This window comes from Crinia signifera, chromosome 5, assembly GCF_055691185.1.
Source record: "Crinia signifera chromosome 5, ASM5569118v1, whole genome shotgun sequence".
Taxonomy (NCBI): domain Eukaryota; kingdom Metazoa; phylum Chordata; class Amphibia; order Anura; family Myobatrachidae; genus Crinia; species Crinia signifera.
In genome coordinates, this window is record NC_139221.1 from 285,076,546 (window position 1) to 285,095,476 (window position 18,931).

At 41.1% G+C, this 18,931-nt stretch overlaps 1 protein-coding gene across 8 annotated transcripts in view; it reads right to left on the reverse strand.

Annotated features, from left to right (window-relative positions):
- The window catches only part of HDAC9 (histone deacetylase 9), a 468,252-nt gene that overhangs the window by 66,304 nt on the left and 383,017 nt on the right, over positions 1-18,931 (reverse strand). For 7 of the 8 annotated variants that reach the window (XM_083189144.1, XM_083189142.1, XM_083189146.1 and 4 more), the window contains 3 exons: positions 15,446-15,602; positions 5,374-5,500; positions 899-1,020 (listed from right to left, as the gene is read on the reverse strand). In XM_083189144.1, coding sequence (XP_083045270.1) covers positions 899-1,020; positions 5,374-5,500; positions 15,446-15,602 — 406 coding nt within the window. The remainder of the gene's footprint in view (positions 1-898; positions 1,021-5,373; positions 5,501-15,445; positions 15,603-18,931) is intronic. The other variant, XM_083189143.1, reaches the window with a different exon arrangement.

Here is an 18,931-nt window from a genome sequence, read left to right on the forward strand (position 1 = left end):
TACTCATGTTGACTGTTTTCATGTCAACCTATTCCTTGCATTGAACTGTTGACGATGTCAACCTAATTAATGTCGACCCTATGACCCAAACCCATTAATAAACCCCTTGACCTTTTATTTGTGTATTCAGAATATTAGGCATGGTTAATTCATCTTATTGTGCTGAAACATATAAAAGTCAATGCTATGCAACATGTATGTACAGTATAAGAATGTCTGGTTATATACAGATGCGTGCAATGGAAGATGCCCGGTGCGCGTGAGCTGACAGATCCGTTGCAACTCCGTTAGCATCGGGCAGATTTTTTTTTGGCGAAAATTTCTAGAAAAAAACTGTTGCCTAACATCTCGTATGCAGAGCAGCCACGGTCGCTGCCACGTATTATTTTAATCAGCAGAGCCCGTTTGTGATACCTATTCTTATCATTTTGCAAATAAGACAATTTTTTAATGGATGCACGATATCGGCTCCACCGAGTTACGCCATCGCATGGCACGACTAGAAGGGATTTTTTACCTGCAAAAAGGCTGGATGTATGCGGACACAGCTATAGCTGAAAAATGCATAAAGAAGGCAGCAAGATAATACAATGTACTTACAAAGAATTGCAAGATGAGATACAATAATCATAGTCATTGGAAATGTTTTTAAAGAACCTCAGTACTACTGTATGTTATAGAGTAGTGATTTACTATTGGAGTGTCTGGGCACCTCTGTCTTGCCTTTAAAAGACAATTCTAAAGAAATCCAAGTTTTCCCTTGGCAGAAGCAAGCGCAAGGGGAACAAGACAAGCCAGGACCAGGAATACTTCTATCACAGAGCAAATATTTGTAATGTAAACCAGTGTAATTCTCAGCTATTCAGGAATATGGACCAGAAAGATGACTAAATCCTACCTGTTTTTCTTAAAGGAAAGTCGTCTCGGGCATCCTGAGCTCCTGGCAAAGTGTATTTATATGATGGCGATGTCCCACTTAGTGGAGGGGAACTTTGATCCAGTGACGTGTGATGTGCAGCCCTGTAACAGGAATACATATGAATTAATAGCCCAGTAATTAATGGCTCAGAGGGTGATTATATGAGATAATGAAAATATGTATTCAGCTTTCCCAACTTCTGTTTTGCATATCAGGTTTCGCTGGTAGAACCCATCTCTATATTATATATAGCATACTAATATAAACACAGGGAGGAAGCCTCTGGGTCCTGCCTATTTGTACAGTGTGAGTCAAAAAGGCCAGAAGATGACTCAAATTGGGCCGTATGTAGTCAGTGAGCACTTTCCTGACTCATCATGGATTTATATAGTATTGCATAATTTCAAAACAAAGTAGCAGGAAATATTTAATGGTCACTTTCCATTTTTAAAAGTGCAGAAACCGTTGAAGCCCTATTTGGTGACATCATACGCCTATTTTTGTGTAGGTGTGTTGTGCTCAGAGTCATATCCACTGATTAATGCGGCAATGTAATCCGGGTGGTTGGATAAAACATTGTTGGCTCAGGATATAGGTCAGAAATGGGGAATTACCCAGAATACCACACACGCAAAAGCTAGCTTTTTAAAAATATTACAAATAAAATGTAAAAAAAAAAAATTTTTTTTTACAAAAACAACTTTCATGGGGAGGTGATCTCATTTTAGCAGGCATCTGTTGCACGCTTGTATTCACACCTGTATGCATTTTAGTATGATAATGTGCATATTAATATGGTCACATAATGCAATGGAAGTTAAACATTAAATACATACACACGCTATATAAAGGCCGACCTAGAGCATTCCTTATACATGTACTGTACCAAGGGTGAAACCAGCAATATTTTAGTTAACCATAGTGATTTCTTATTATTCAAATGTCAGTTACAGTATATTATTATATTAGTTATGCAAATCACCTGCTTAGTTGTACAGTGCAAATTGGGGGGGGGGGGGGTGCGGTTTATCTTTCATTATTTCACAGTGCTGCAAAATAGGTTCTATTATGCAGAAAATTATTGTACTGACTACTTCTTAAGCATAAAAATGACCGTCAAACCCTTAAAACAGTTGCGTGTGACTAAAAAAAAATGTTAATAAGATGGGAGGGGGTGGGGGTGATACAGGATATAATCACTTCACCTAACCAGCCATAAGTCATAGCCATACTAGTAAAATGGAACTATTGCTTTAAAATGCACAAGTTGCAATTGTTGTAACATTTAATTCACCCATGCAACTTTGTCAAATGTATATTTTCTGTATTTGTTTATTTATTCATTCAGGATTTACTATATACTATACTGTTACATAGCTTGGAAACTTATTTTCAATTTTATTGTAACTGTCTAGAGACAGAATATGATTTATCTGATATTATCAACAAACTGATTTTAGCCACTTGCTCAGTCTGCATTTATGTGTTTGAGCTGGTTACAGCCTGACTCCTAATAAGTCATTGTTTGTACGAACGTGGTTTAAAGCACTTTCAGTATTACGTAGCTGTAGACTGGAGATGCCCGAAAAATGGACTTAAAAAAATCAACATTTTATGGAAATACAACATGACAATTATTTGAATGGCCTAATTAAGTGCCATTGTTATGTAAAAAAGAAAATTGACGCCAATTAAATTACATCTCGCAAGCTACTTCTGAAGAAGACTAGATTTGTTTTTAGCTTCAATTGCAGTTTTCAGCTGAGGTTCTGTATATCAAGGCACTTCAAGAGAGACAGTAGTGGATGCTCTTATTTTGCTGTCAGATTTGAGAAAGCAGTGCCAGCAGACTATGATTGTAATACTGTTGCAGCTCTCCATGTAGCCGTTAAGCCAGAGAGGTGCAAAGATGCCACTAATTTTAGATCTTTAACCATGAAGGACAGCTACATTTACTCTAAAATATTTACATCTAGTCATCTAATAAGTAGCTGTGGAAACAAAGGGAATATTAATTTACATATGTAGCCAATGCAAACAAAGACTATAAAATGATCCTCCCAATGAAATAAGTTATTTAAACTGGATTTTATTCATGTTATTACATATATCACTATCAATAGTTGGCGAAAAGTTCCTTATCGTAAATGGTGTCTGTGCTAATACTGCTCGTATCAATGTTGTGTTTCAAAACCAGAATTAGATGTATAACTAGAGGTCTCTGCTGTCAGTTAATGTTGACTTTGCTAACTGGGATCTCATTCTCTCACTTTGTCCTGTTTTCCATATTGCAAATGCTGCCACCCTGTATACTATTAGTGGAGTACAGTGTTCATATAGACATACATTATGATCTTACAGTACAAGATTTGACTTTAATTAAAGTAGCCCCCCCCCCCAAAAAAAAAAAAATATACATATACACACAGTATTACATATAAACACATATATACATACCATATATACTCGAGTATAAGCCTACTTTTTCCAGAACATTTTTTATGCTGAAAATTACCCCCCCTCGGCTTATACTCGAGTGAGGGTCCCACTTGAGTCAATACGTTTTCCCAGTTTTTTAGTTGTAAAATTAGGTGCCTCGGCTTATATTTAGGTCGACTTATACTCGAGTATATACGGTACATATTTTTATTTTTATCTGTAACTTCAAAATGATATCCAATTATTGGTGACAGTGTTATTTTTAATAGGCGAAGTAGAAGCGAAGGCAATTACCTCAATTTCATACTAATTAAAATACAGACAGAAATCAATAACAAAGGGCCTAATTCAGACTTGATCGCAAAGCGCATTTTTTAGCAAATGGACAAAACCATGTGCACTGCAGGTGGGGCAGATGTAACATGCGCAGAGAGATTAAGATTTGGGTAAGTTATTGTGTTTCTGTGCAGGGTAAATACTGGCTGCTTTATTCTTACACTGCACTTTAGATTTCAGTTTGAACACACCCACCCAAATCTAACTCTCTCTGCACATGGGTTTTGCTCATTTGCTTTAAAAAAAATTGCTTTGGGAACAGGTCTGAATTAAGACCAAAATTTCTCTTTTTAAGTTATATCTAACAGCAATACTTACATTTAGTTAAGCCTAGGACACTGAGTAACCTATTTTATCTTTCTATACAGTAAAGTTTAGTTCAACTTATTGTTTGGTACTTTTTGAAAAAAGGGATTTAGATTGAAAGGGAAGAAGTCTGGGAAACGGAAATATAATGGATTTAAATGAGGCAGTGTTTAGAATCTAGGTGCTAAGAAGTCAAAACACTCATCCCTGTGACACACATTTTGTTGTATAACCTATAAAGACATCACCCAGTACCAACCAATTGGCTCCTAACATTTTACTGGTTATTTGAAAACTGAGAGGGGCTGATTGGTTGGTATTTTATTTCTTACACCTTTCTCTCTCCAAGCCTTGATAATTATCCCCCTATGAAAGCAAAGATTCCTTAGATGCCTTTAGAACTTGATCGCTGATTGCCACACTTCCATCTTCACAAAATCCATTCCTATTCACTTATTACACAATATGGCTATATAGCAGGAAGCAATAGAGAGCCTTGGGCTACACATCTTAAACAACCATGGGTCTCAGGTAACAGATTCCACGTGTCCCTTTCATATTCTGCCAGTGCTTGGAGGTATAGGATTTATCTGAGTTAATGGAATACAGCTATGGAATACATTCTATGCCTACTAACCTGACAATGTGACACACAGCTACACAATGCAATGCTCGAGCAGAACCTGCATTTCTAGGGATATACAGATTAAAACCTCATTTCTTTGTAAAAATGAATATTTCTAAAATCAGTAATATTGTTATTATTGTAAATTCTATCACATAATAACAGCATAACAAAACAATAATAAAATATTTTCAGCAGAGCAAGTCTGGACAAATTTATCCACAAGTTAGTAGCCATGGCTATAAGTTAGGAGCCATTTTAAAATAAAATTGTGAGCTTCTCGGACAGTATAAGGGGAGTGGTTATACCCAGTAACTGTGGAGAAGTTGTCCAAATCAGCCAATCAGCTTATAATAATCATTCATTTGAAATGAAAGTTGGAAGCTGATTGGTTGGTTTGGGAAAGTGGTCCATTTTTTCCCTCTCCAAGGTGTGATAGAGTCCCCCTATATAATATGGGTGACCAAACTTGGACCTCAAGGAAGCTTAAAAGATTTTGTTTTCCAGATCACCTGCACAGGTGCCTTCATTACCAACTGACACATTTTAAAATGTCCACAGGAGGTCTGGAAAACATGAACTGTTAGTGGTCCTAGTTCCCTAAATGCTGGGAACCAAATGTAATGGTTACGATCAGGTGGCATTCACAGACAGCTGGAGACCAAGGGAGCCTTAGTAGGTTTGTCCATCTTGGATATAGTTAATTAGTCCCAACTATCAATAATAACATAGAGATAAGATGACATACGTGTACCAAAGCTTGGGATGGCGGCCAATGGAATGATTGGATCCGTTTGTAGAAATGTCTTTTGTTGCAGATTTGCTCAGGAGGAATTCCTGGAGTTTCAGCTTAACCTCTGTGCTGGCTACAGCTCCTGAAATGCAATTGAATAAAATAGAAATAAAAAAATCACCTTACGATATTTTCAGCTGAGAAGAGCAACAAAGCCCTCTGGGCAGAAGGCAAACACTTTATGCGATTCTCATGCCAGATATCGGACACTATAAATATTCGTTAATGGTGCAGCGTGTCCCTCGGGCATGGAAAGGGTTAAACTTGATTTAGGAAGTGTTCCTTCATTTTGCTTGTTTCTAAGTAACTGGTTCACACAGTGTGGACTCCGCTACAGGGAAAGTCCAATAAAAGTGACAATTTAATTTAGCTTCCCACACTATTTGTTTACCCATAGGGTAGTTGTGAAATTACTTACTGCTAACATTTCAAATTAATGTTGTGACTCTGAAAGCATAAAATACGCAGTGTGTGCAGTTGGAAAATGGATTAAATGCTCTCCCCTAAGATCAATTAAAACTCAGTTTGTGCTTAAATGACTGCTAAATGAAAACCCTGCTCCACCTATGTTATGGGATGGGAACAAAAACTCAGCCCATGCATTCACAATATCTGCAATTTTACAAAGGTTTCTTCAGGTTTTGAGCCTGTAGTTGTAGAAACATCTACAGTGTTTTCAGATCTTATGTAAAAGCACTGACACATTCAGGCTTAGCTGGTGCGTAATACAAGGTTGTGCGAGATACCTTATCTGTAGTGTGTGGAGGGATGCAGTTCCAATCATGTAATGTTTACTGAATGTTATCCCTGTCCAAAGCCAATGAAATATAGCACCGCCCCAGATATGGAGCCCCGGTGTGAGATCAAAGACATTGTACAACTTTAGATTTCAACTCGAGGAAGCAGATGTTCCAATATACTAATACCAAATGTGGGCTGACGTTTTGGCCTCTACTACTTGGTCATCACTTCATATTGGGACATCGTACACACTGGGGACCGATGTTTGCTCTCTTCACATGCGCAATATTCGTACATGTGCATGTGTAGGGCTGCTGTGTGGACGTCTTTACAACTTGCATAGTTACCATGGCATTCACACAGGGGGAGGGGTGGATGGTTCGGCGACTTGCATAGTTGCCGTGGAGTTCGCACAGGGGGAGGGGTGCGTGCAGGGGGGCGTTCGCATGGGGATGCCCAGCATTTCCTGGCGTAACCACAAAAACGCTAGGTGCACCCAGGAAAGTGCTGGGTATCCCATGCATATGCAGGCCTGCCCCGTTCATGTACCCAGACGGCGCAAATATAGATCAGTCAAGACGGACTTATATGTGCGAACAGGGGAAAAATCATTTGATGGACAGCGACCATTGAATGACTTCGCCACCGTATGCAAAACATCCATTTGCAAAGCAGCCTGGATGTTTGGACGGCGACTGGGGGCGGGCATTCGCTCTCCTGGCGGGCGGCGTTAGATGGCTCACTAAGCAGGGATTTTTCACTGCTTAACAAATCAACCAGAATCACCCTCAAAATGCGCTCTCTAAGAAAACATTAGTGGTGTTGAAATGCAATGTTGCAAAAACCCACAAGAGTCTCATAACCGTGGGGGTTATTCAGACGCGATCGTTGAATTGCAATTTCGCAGCCAGTCTAGTTATTGATCGACTGCAGATACACACGGATCGTAGCACGTATGCGCGAGGCCATCCTGCAATAAAATCTGGTGTCTTTTTTAATCGTTAGCAAGTTGATTAACAGGAAGCCGGCGTTTGTGAAAACATAGGCATGCCCAGGCGTCTTCAGGGAAGGCGTGCAACGTTAGCTACGGCCCCAATCAGCCTGTGTCTATCGCAGTGACCAATCAGGCCCTAGGTTCCGCATAGACTGTACACACTGGAGCTAGTTGTGAATGTACACACTGGAGCTAGTTGTGAATGGATTTGCAGCTATTCTGCAATATTTTTGCCTGTCACAGCTTTGCACAGGGTGGGATTTCCACTGGTGGGGCAGCGGCTCTCTGATGGCAAGGCTCTGCAATTTAGCAGATAAGTGATCAGGTCCGAATAATCGACTATGTTTTATAAATCTTTTTTTTTACAGTAGGATATGTATTTCCTAGTAGGTGTTAATATAGACAAAACCCCTCAAATTGAGCCTGTAGAATTCTTTGTTCGGCTTCACGAGTAATATAATAACGAAGAAAGACAATTAAAATTACCTCGGATAAACGTAATACATGCACAAGCAGTAACCTAGTGCTGGCGTCTATCCTTAACAATGTACAACCCCTAAATCCAGCAAATTATACATCTTTTTAAGATGGGCTACATTAGCCCCGCTCCCCTTCTTATGTCCCACCTCTCCAGTCACAAGCACTCATCAGCATCAGATGCACACAAATCTGTATAGCAACATATACTCGCTGCCTGTTTTCTAGACATAAGAACAGTACATTTGAGCATTTTATTATAATCAATTTGGTGTAAGTAAAACTCAGCATCCGTCCTATATACACATATGTAAAAATCCTCATCTCTGAGGTGAAGTACCTCCAGTGACCACTAGAGGCCACTCGATGGCTCAAATGACTCCTTAAAAGAAAGTGAAAGCAAAATGATCTGTTTCAAACTTGCTGTATATGGACAGAGGGAGCTGTGAAGACAGAGATTGGAGGTAGGAGCAGATAGGGACTAAGCCATCATTTTGACAGGCTTTTAACTAGAAATATAATAATACATGTAAGGCAGTTATTGTTTTTATATACTTTATGTATTTTCTATAGATATCTTTATATTGTTTTGTCATTATATCGCTTGTGCTGATTATTAAGCCTATAGCAATTATATAAATAAATGCATGCTGCTTAGTTGAGGTGTTCTGTTTGGTTTTGGATAGCTGTGAAGGTGCTGAAATCCTAAAAAGCGTAATAAAAGTTTGAATAAAACACCAGCATTGAATTTTTTTTATATAAACTGTTGGCCGGTTCAATCTGAGCAAGCAATGTTTTTGAACGTGCTTTGTTATCTATTTTACTTGTAGGTAAAAGCACACATTTCTGTTATCTCTGATGCAAGATAAGAGCGATTCATCTTCAGAGGAAGCTGCATGCATTTGGCGCCCTCTAGTGAGCAAGCAGAGCACAGTAACTGATTCCCCTGCATGACACACATTACTTTCAGTTCTGATCTCGGTTCTTTTTAAGTAAAACATCCTGCAGTTATTTGTTGACAAATCTAAAAATGTCCAAGGTCCTAAGAAGACATTTTATATGATTGTTGTGTCTAAAGAAACTAATACATCCTACCTACTCCAGGAGTAGCTAAATATACAACTGGCAAACAGGAAACACTTGGCCAACAGCCTAAAATAATAATATTAAATAAGAAAGTACAAACAACCAATAGGTGCATCCAAAGCAAAAATATTGAGAAATAACCTTACACAATATAATTTTCCTGGGTGTGTGGGTAGCTGTATATACACTGCATATTGCATATACTAATTAGTATGTCCTAAATTGGTAACCATGAACATCCATTATTATGGAAATCTGCAAAGATTAGTTGTGCCTTACATAAACAATAGAGTTAATCATGGATTTCCAAGAACAACGTCCGGTGTTCCCATAATTTTGCAAGCAAAAATTTGATCACCCCCACAATGCTGTTGGCAGAGAAGATTGCTAACACTACAAATACTGTATGTTTTTCTGACAACTTTGTAAATATCTACTGACATAAGCTATATATTTATTATGCTCTGTAGATATTGGTAAAAGGCTTAATCCAGGGATGGCCAAACCGATCCTCCAGATCTACCAACTGTCCACGTTTTCCAAATCACCAAGCTCGTGCACAGCTGTAGTCATTACTAACTGTCACATTTTCAAACATGCTGCATTCATTCCTACTATAGATCCAACGTTGCCTGACTTGAGGACATGTTTGGTCACCCCTGGCTTAATCCATAGATGGCAGGTAAATCAGAGATGGTATTAGAGGAGGGATTTAGGTGTGTGGAATATTCCCTCAAGGTAAAGAATATCGCTAATAAAAATTAAAGACATTTTACTTTCTGAGATTCAAATTCCTTTTAAAAATGTAAAGATGCAGCAGCTCTTTGTAGCCAACAGATGGCGCCACATCAAACCATTCATCCTGGACTCATTAATTAGTCACTTATACAGGGCACAGCTGTATTGAAATATACATTATTTGAGGGTGTATTGGTTGTAGGCTGTAACCTGTTGGTTTTTATTGCTACCGGATTGCACTTTATGCATTATATGAACCCTGCGATGGTGTACCGCTGGCAGTTGTAGATCATGGGGTTGATGTAGTAGTTATTGGGAAGGAAAGTGCAAAGAGCACAGCATATACAGGTATATATACACAGCACTGTGTGCCTCTGGGGATGCGCAAGCTTAGGCATTAACACTGTATGTGAATGGTTCACTACTAGTCAACTCAGGATTTTGATTGCAAAAATCACACGACTTTTGATTTTTATCATTATTTGTTATTTTTGCTATTTTTTTAAATTAATGATTAATGAACCAAAAGACTTGAAGGTGCTTTGGCCAAAACCAAAACACAACGGAGAGTTTGAATCAAAACCAAAACATAGGTGTCCACGCACTGTTTATTGTCAACGCGTATCTGCATCTTATACCACTTTCACATCGCAGACCCGTTTTAAAAACCGGTATTTTAAACCGGTAATTAAAACGGGTCAGAGCCTTAATAGTGGCCACATTACCGTTTTAAATGCAGGTTTAAGGTCATTCACATTGCAGTTGAAACGTTTCATTCTGAACACGTTTCAATGCAGAGTGTGACCATTGCCTGTCATTATGTGACCGGATACCTGTGCTGGGCAGGGCCGGTGCTAAGCACCGGAGCGCCCTAGGCGGGGGGGGGGGCTCCCCGGCGCTCACCTGCTCCATGGGCAGTATCTCCACGGGTGGCGGGGGGATGTGCGATGTGGCGGCGGCGGCAGCACGGGGGGGAGGAGAGTGTACACTCACCTCCTTTTGCTGCCGGTGGCCGTGCTGCTGCTGCCGCTGAGTATCTTCACGGGGGGCGGGGGGATGTGCGATGTGGCGGCGGCGGCAGCACGGGGGGGAGGAGAGTGTACACTCACCTCCTTTTGCTGCCGGTGGCCGTGCTGCTGCTGCCGCTGAGTATCTTCACGGGGGGCGGGGGGATGTGCGATGTGGCGGCGGCGGCGGCAGCACGGGGGGGGAGGAGAGTGTGCAAGTGAGGTGAAAGTGCTACGGTGATTTTAGATGGAGCGCTCCCACTTCAAAGGCAGCAAGGTGAAAACGCAGCTACTAGGGGGATGACAGAGGGAGCGGAGGCTGGCCGGGCACAGGCTGCGGTTGTCCCCTTGCTGCTGCTGGGAGGAGGAGTGTGTCCTCTCACCTCCGGCTGCTGTTGCTGCCAAGTCTCGACGGAGTAAAGCTGGAGAAAAGCTGGAGTAAAGCTGGAGTTCATCACTGGGAAGTAAGTGCCGAGTGAGTGGATATCAGTGCTTGTGCTTGTGTTGTTTGCCTGAAATACCGTTTCAGACAAACTGTACACATTCACATTGCACAAAAAACGGCAAGGAACCGTGTAGGACTCTGCTTTTTACACGGTTCGAAATGCCAGTTAATTTAAAACGGTAAATTGCCTGTGGTGCATTCACAGTGCACCCTTAAACGTTTTAAAAAGGGAAAAAAACGGCAATATACCGTTTTAAAAGTGCGATGTGAAAGGGGTATAATACTACAGCATCGTATAATCAACCAGCCAATCAGCTCCTAAATTTGCTGACGAAGACACCATGTACAGAACGAATTCGCCCATTGGGCCAGATGCACCAAACTTTAAAAATGTTAAAGTGGAGAGTGATAAACTACCACCAATCAGCTCCTAACTGCCACATCACCAGCTGTGTTTGAAAAATGAAAGTTAGGAGCCGACTGGCTGGTTGATGATCACTCTCCACTTTATCTTTTTTTTTTAAGCTTTTCTGCAGGTTCAACTCCACATATACGCTCCCATGTGTTTTTTTCCATTAGTTCATAGTACTATTCATTTTCAAAATGATCTATTAACAGTGTAACGGGGGCTACACAATATTTACTGACATCTGAATTTCTTTGACTATATTCTCACAGGCTGTCAGTAAGGTATTACGGATAAGCATCCTTCAGCATTGATCCTGATAACAGGATCCTCGTGGGGGGACAGGACAGCTGGTAAATACGCTAGAATACTTTTATTATAAAACATCCCTTGCCAGCCATCAATTTGAAGAACAAATGCGTGTATTTTATATGAAACCCAATAGGTGTCACTGAGGTCAATGTGACAGGTACAATTTACTTCTGTCTGTGACTAAAGGCTGCCTAGTTGTTAGTGACACTTTGTAATAGACACTGATTACAAATTCAAATAGTAACTGGATTTGGGAAAATAGGGAATGAAAAACAAATGAACAGTCATTTTGAGGTTACTAAGTGTGTGCGAAAGGTCTAGAGATGAATTGGACATGTTTTCCTTGGTATAAGAAAATATGTCACGGCTGCAATTTGAATGACCACAGCTAGTTATTGTACAAACTTTATTATAGCTGTCAACGATAGTAAGTTATATATACACTTTCTCCATGGTCATAACGTATTATCATTTGCCGAAATGTAAAGGGAATGCATGCCCCCTAACCTAGTGCAATCACAAGTGAGGAATTTGCACAGTATTACAGAACAAGCAAACGGAATACATAATACACAAACGAATGGGTCAGGCCAACTTATTGTATTGTAAGGATTGTCAATACTTTTATATTACAATGGAACATCTCAAATGTTAGTTTATACTGTATGACCAATCAATATTATTAGGTGTAAATGACAGTATGACATGTTTTGTTGGAATGCTGGCAAGCACATGTGGCTGTGAGATGTGAACCAAGGTTAGACACAAAGCAAGTAACAAACTTATTTATTATTTATGAACAGTTTCTTATATAGCGCACACATATTATGCAGCGCTTTACAGAGAATATTTGAACATTCACATCAGACCCTGCCCCAGTGGAGCTTACGATCTATATTCCCTGCCACATGTACACGCACACATTCATTCTAGGGTTAATTTGTTGTGAGCCAATTCACCTACCAGTATATTTTTGGATTGTGGGAGGAAACCAGAGTACCCGGAGGAAACCCACGCAAGCACGGGGAGAATATACAAACTCCGCACAGTTAGGGACATGGTGGGAATGAACTCATGACCTCAGTGCTGTGAGGCAGTAATGCTAACCATTACACCGTCCATGATGCCCTTCACACAGGTAAATGTTTCTAGCCACATCAATGGAAAGAAGAATGGAATGACTGAATAGGAGAGGAGTGTGTTAAACATCCAAGGCTGGGGATGGCCTTGTGAAGACCATGTGGCTCGGCATCCATTAAGGATGCAAGGGTGGCAGTTTTAGCTGGATTATATGATCTGGTTACAGGAGAAGTCGGCCTCTTGTTCCGGATCTTCCCGCCCTTCCTCCCCTTTTTTAGGTAAGGTGGGTGGTTTTTCCGTTAGTTGTTGGGCTAGAAACAATGGCAGGTTAACTTGTGTAAGGTCATATTTAAGGGTTTAATGATTGTTCATGGTTGTTTTTGGTGCGCTCACCTTCGTTGACTACAGCCATCTGCTGGATCACCCGGTCAGTGACAGTGACACCACCCGGATGGTTGGGTAGTCAAGTTAGAAGGTCGAGTGGATACAGCTTGTTTTTACAGTAGGTGTTATTGATGGGGTTAGAAGATGGCCATTCTTTCTTGGCCACCATTATTTAATTCCTAATAATTAAGCATTCAAGGTAGAGTTGTTGGTACTTATGTAGTATCTGGGCGCCCGATTTTGTGATTGTATGCCTTACCTTAAGGCATACAATCAGATGCGATTTGACGCGATTTTCGGCAAAATCGCCTAAAATTGCATCCGATATTGCATGCGATGTGATTCGATGCGATTTTGCATAGGATTCAATGTTAACAAGGTCCTGTTCATTTCCCCACTATCCAAGTTGGCATAGAGTTGATTTTAAATAGCGTGGCGAGCGCAGCGAGCCACCGAGCCCGAAGCGTGGCGAGCGCAGCGAGCCCCACGAGGAGATGCGGAAAACATTTTAAGTAATCCACGGCCCCTTGCGTGGCTCGCCACGCTTCGGGCTCGGTGGCTCGCTGCGCTCGCCACGCTTTATAAAATCAACTCTGTGCCCACTTGGATAGTGGGGAAATGAACAGGACCTTGTTAACATTGAATCCTATGAAAAATCGGATCGCATGCGATATCGGATGCGACATCGGATGCGATATCGGATGCGATTCGATGCGATTTTTCAGACCCGATTTTAAAATCGGGCGCCCAGATACTACATAAGTACCGTGTAGTTAAATAAATTCAGCTAAACTTTTCTGCCAAACCCGTCTCCGTCTTTGTTTTAGGTTAAGTTAAGTGATAAGTATTATGCAAGAACAAGGTACTACATCAGTTGCTAGGATGTTTATGTCAATTAATGTCTTCAGAGGTGTTTTCAAGCAGCCAATAGGGAGTGTCTAGCATGAGAAATCCACCTGTAATTGACTGAGCAGCAAAGTGGATCCTAGGGGAGAAGGTGATATGTTTTTTTTCAATTGCCATAAAGACAGATGAAAGGATATAACGGGCAAAGGTTTTAGAAGCTGCTTAATATTACAGTGGGGCCACTCTGGGGATAAAGTTGCCATTTCAAGGATCTTAACATTCTTCATATCCCCCCAAAAAAATCACAGTTCAGGGATGCTTGGCAGAGAGCCAATGTTTTTTATTGCATGGCTGGTTTTGTCAGGAAGTGTTTTTTAGGGCATCCCTATACAGGCCTGAATCTCCTTCCACTATAACAGGTACCCCAAAAATTTGCTAACACATGTGCTAAACTACAAGTGCAGTGATAACCAATATTAGCAGGTTACCAATAAGCCCTGAATAATCTACAGCAAAATAGAATTATGAAAGTAAATGTCTATTTGGTCGTCGTACATGTTTTTAAATGATCTGATCCTGAAAGCCTGTACGCAGGCGACAGATGCATTTTAATTACATTTTGCAATTATTCACACATACAAAATTGTAAAGAATTCAAGGCCAGATGAGCCAAACAAAGCTTTTTAATGAAAGTGGCATATTCATTGTGAGATGTGTTCATGTGAAGCACAGATCAGTAAGCTTTTGATTAAAGTGGTTGAAAATAGCAACTACTATTATGCTGCTTTCATACCGCAAAACCCCTTTCACATCGCATGTAAATACCTGGTCTAAAGCAGGTTTGCGGTGTGAAAGCAGCATGACATCCCAGAGATGCGCTGGGCAGTGACCTCTTGGAGGTATAGAGAGAGGGGATCAGGCACCAGAGCCTGCACCTAGACTGCCAGCAGGAGCTCCCGCACTGCAGGCAGGGAGGAGAGCTGCAGGACGCTGGAAGGGTAAGGGTAGGGGGTCTGACACTGAGCATTAGCTGGTCCACTCTGAGCCAGCGCAGTGCATATTTAATGAGCCGACCACTCATTACATATGCACATATGTGATGAGCGGCCGGCTCATTAAATATGCACTGCGCTGGGGACTAAAAGTGCTCACTGCTGCCTGGGTACCATTTCAGACCCATTCAGACAGCAAAAAAATGGGTCTGAAATGGGTAGGACCCTGCTTTTTTACCATTTTAAAATACCAGTTATTTTAAAACGGTAAATTCACTCTGGACCTTTCAGACTGCACATATTACCATTTTGAAACGGTAAAAAAACGGCAATATACCGGTTAATATGTGCGGTCTGAAAGGGTCATAAGACATGCAGTTTATCTGAAATGACTAAAAATTATGGATAATATATATATATATAATTTTACTTTTAGCTGTTAATTGTTATCACAGATAATTAAAACAAACGATTGAGTTTGGTGCCTAAACAGAAGCATTACACAGAACGGTGACTTACTTTCCTTGACTCTCTCCTTTGTGCGAGGGTGCGAGAGTTGTTGCTCGCGCCGGTGCTTCTCGGCTTCCTGCTCCTGCCTTTGTTGTTCCAGTTTGTGCTCCTTCTCTCTCTCTAAGATCTCTTGTTGCTGTTTCATGGCCAGTAGTTCTTGCTGCAACTTTGGGGACAAACAAAAGATTTAGAATGAAAATGTTGCTACATAAACTTAACACATCTTCTATTATTTAGATAATTGTGATTATCTTTGATTGATTTTCGGCCTTTTCCCCGATGTTCAAGGTCTGCACATGTGCGGCCATAATATAATATAACTGTACGCGGCCATAATATAATATCCACGTGGGAGTTCCTGTGCACAACCACCCGCCCGCCCACAGCAGCAGCACCATGCGGCTCCGGGTCCCGACACCAGCTAGCTGCGCAGCACGCCCAGCCCAGGCCCTGTCTCGGAGGAGGAGGTAAGACAGCTCGGAGCACAGTTGAACATATTGGAGATGTGGGTAGCAAAGAATGGGGAATATGGGGGGGGGGGGGAGAGATGTCAGTGCTGATGTGTAAAAATGTTTTAATTGGGGATGTACATGGGGTTGGCTTTTATTTTTCACCTGTTGTGTGCCACCTACCCCCACCTTTTCCTGTACTCACCTACTTCCATCCCACCCTGCCACTGGGTGCTCATTTCCCCCTCCTTCCTCCCTGCCTGTCAGCTGCTGGGTACTCATCTCTCTCCCAGCTCACCTGCTACTGGTACTCACCTGCCCCCATCTTCACCTACAGACACCTGCTAAAGATACCAATTGTCATTGGGTGCTCACTCAAATATTAATTATTATTTATTGTATGTATTTATTAACAGTTTCTTATATAGCACAGCATATTTCTTATATAGCGCAGCATATTCCGTTGCGCTTTACAAAGGAGACAGTGATACAACAAACAGGGTATTTACAGACAGTCAAAAGGTAGGAGGGCCCTTATTAGGCATGTAAGTATAATTACAATATAAAATGTTACAAATGTTTTTATTATGCATTTATCATGCATAATACTGTATTATTGTTGCAATTAAAATGTTTCTTTCATTTATGATATTTTTTTTCTGAAATGTATTTGTGTCCTCCTTTTTCATTGTAATAAAGTTAAGGGGTGTACACACGGAGCAAATTTGTGCTATTTTCTAAGCAATCTGACTAGATTGCTTAGAAAGTAAGCACAGATCTCTCCGTGTGTATGCTCTGAGAGATTAAATATCTCTTGCTAACTAAGTCAGTGCATGCAGTCACAATCTAGTCAGATTGCTTAGCAAATGACTGCAAATCTCTCTGTGTGTACAGAATGAGAGATACTGATCGCAATCTCTCATTCTGAACCACTACCCGGCCTTTTTTTGCTTAAGCAAAATTGCTTAGCAAAATTGCTTTGCACAAATCTCTGCGTGTATATGTGCTCTCCATGGGAGATCTTGACACCAGCAAAATTGCTTAGCAAAATTGCTTAGCACAGATCTCTACGTGTGTATGCCCCTTTAGTCACCTTACTAACCTGCCTACCCTTGAATCGCCAAGCTCACGGAACGTATGCTTCACCTAGCTGGTCTGCGCTCATATTACAAAGCAGCAAAAAGCATTCCTACATATTATTTACAGAAAAGAAACTAATAAGGAATTAATTCTGTATTTAACACTTGTTGTTATTCATATGAAATTGCTTTTAACAATGCAGATTTGAAGAAAAAAAATCAAAATGACAAGAGAACAAAAGGCTGCAATGAAACAGTCATTCTCTTTAATGTCTATATATATAAGAGAATAATGTAATCAAATCATCTGACATGTGAGCTTAGATCTTACAGACTTGGCATACCTATAGGAGTGTATATATTAACCTGTCCTGTGCCAGAGTACTGCAATGGGTGGTACGTTGTGTCACACACACACACATATACAGCTCCAGCAGCTCATGTTGCAAAACCGATTCTTTCTTGGAAATCACATTTCTTTGTAAAGAACTTAATGGAAGCAAAGCCCTGGGGAACTATTCGGAGTCAGTTGTAAATGTTCTTAAGAGAAACATTCCTAGTCACTCTTTTCCTCTTTGGATAACAGACAAGAAGAATGACAATGGAAGCCCTGTTAATATGAGAAATCTACTCAGCTATGCAGGAAACAGATTTGCTGAATTAAAGAAATCTGCTGCCCCATTGATTGTTTAGGGAGAGAGGCCCTGGGACAATTTTACCCAAATCAAAAACAAAGTTAACCTTTAAGATGAGGAAAGACATTAATCAGGCACAGCGCTGTAACCCTCATTATTGCGTCACCCAACAAATAACTGCGGAGCAAACCCTCACATGTCATGTGACCTCCACAATGATGACACTGAATTCCACAAAGTGTACACACTATATATACAGATGGAGCTTTGCTCATCCATTGCCGGCGCCCACCAGATCCCCTTCTCTGGTGAGCACCGGCGATAGGGACTGGGACGCGCATACGTCTCATGCGCACGCGCGTCCCAGTATCACGGCGGCTGGGCAACGTCTCCCTGTCCATCTCTGCTTCAGGGAGAATGCGCCCAGTTCGGGGGGGGGGGGGTGACGGGGTGGCGTGGAGGACTGGCGGCGACGGCGGGGACCCGCAGCAAGCTCCGTTGCCAGAATCGCCAGCCCCTGCAAAGATGGAGCCGGCTCCATAGGTATATACCAATATATATATATATATATAACGTCGATTAGTTCTGGCACTCGCTATAATAGAAGTCCACAAATTGCCTGTTGCCATCCGCCAAACAGGGAAACTATCCATAGTCACCCACACAGCAGAGGTATAGTATCTGCGGCGGCACTCAGGACTAGAAAGAACTTCGCAACATCAGCCAGGCGTACACCAGGCTGATGTTGTGAAGTTCTTTCTAGGCCTGAGTGCCGCCGCAGATACCTCTGATATATATATATATATATATATATATATATATATATATATATATGTATATATATATATATATATATATATTGTGGCAGGGACAGCATACTTCCACATGAGGGTAATGTGGAATATCCAGTCCAGGATTTATAACAGCAACAAGGCTAGGGAGATCCAACCCTGGTTTTCCTGGGATGTATTGGGAATCACTGGCTGATTAGCAGCACCTGGTGCTTCCTGTTATGTGTGTGTTCAAGATAGAAGGTTGGTGTTCCCTATGGCAGTTAGTGCCTGGGCAATAGGCTTGCGGAGGTTTGGGGATTACGTTAGGGATTCTCTGGAAGTACCCTTATTGTGAGAACTGCTGTGACCTGAGAACTGCCATGCTGTAACTTAAGAACTGCCAATCTGTTATACTGGAATGCTGTCTACCTGCTGAGAATAAAGAACCAGACTTCATCTTTAACTGGTGTATATGATTCTTTGTCACATTTGACACCCAACGTTGAGCATCACATTGCTAAATGGCAGGAGCCCTGGTAAGCCAGTTGGCAAAAAAAAA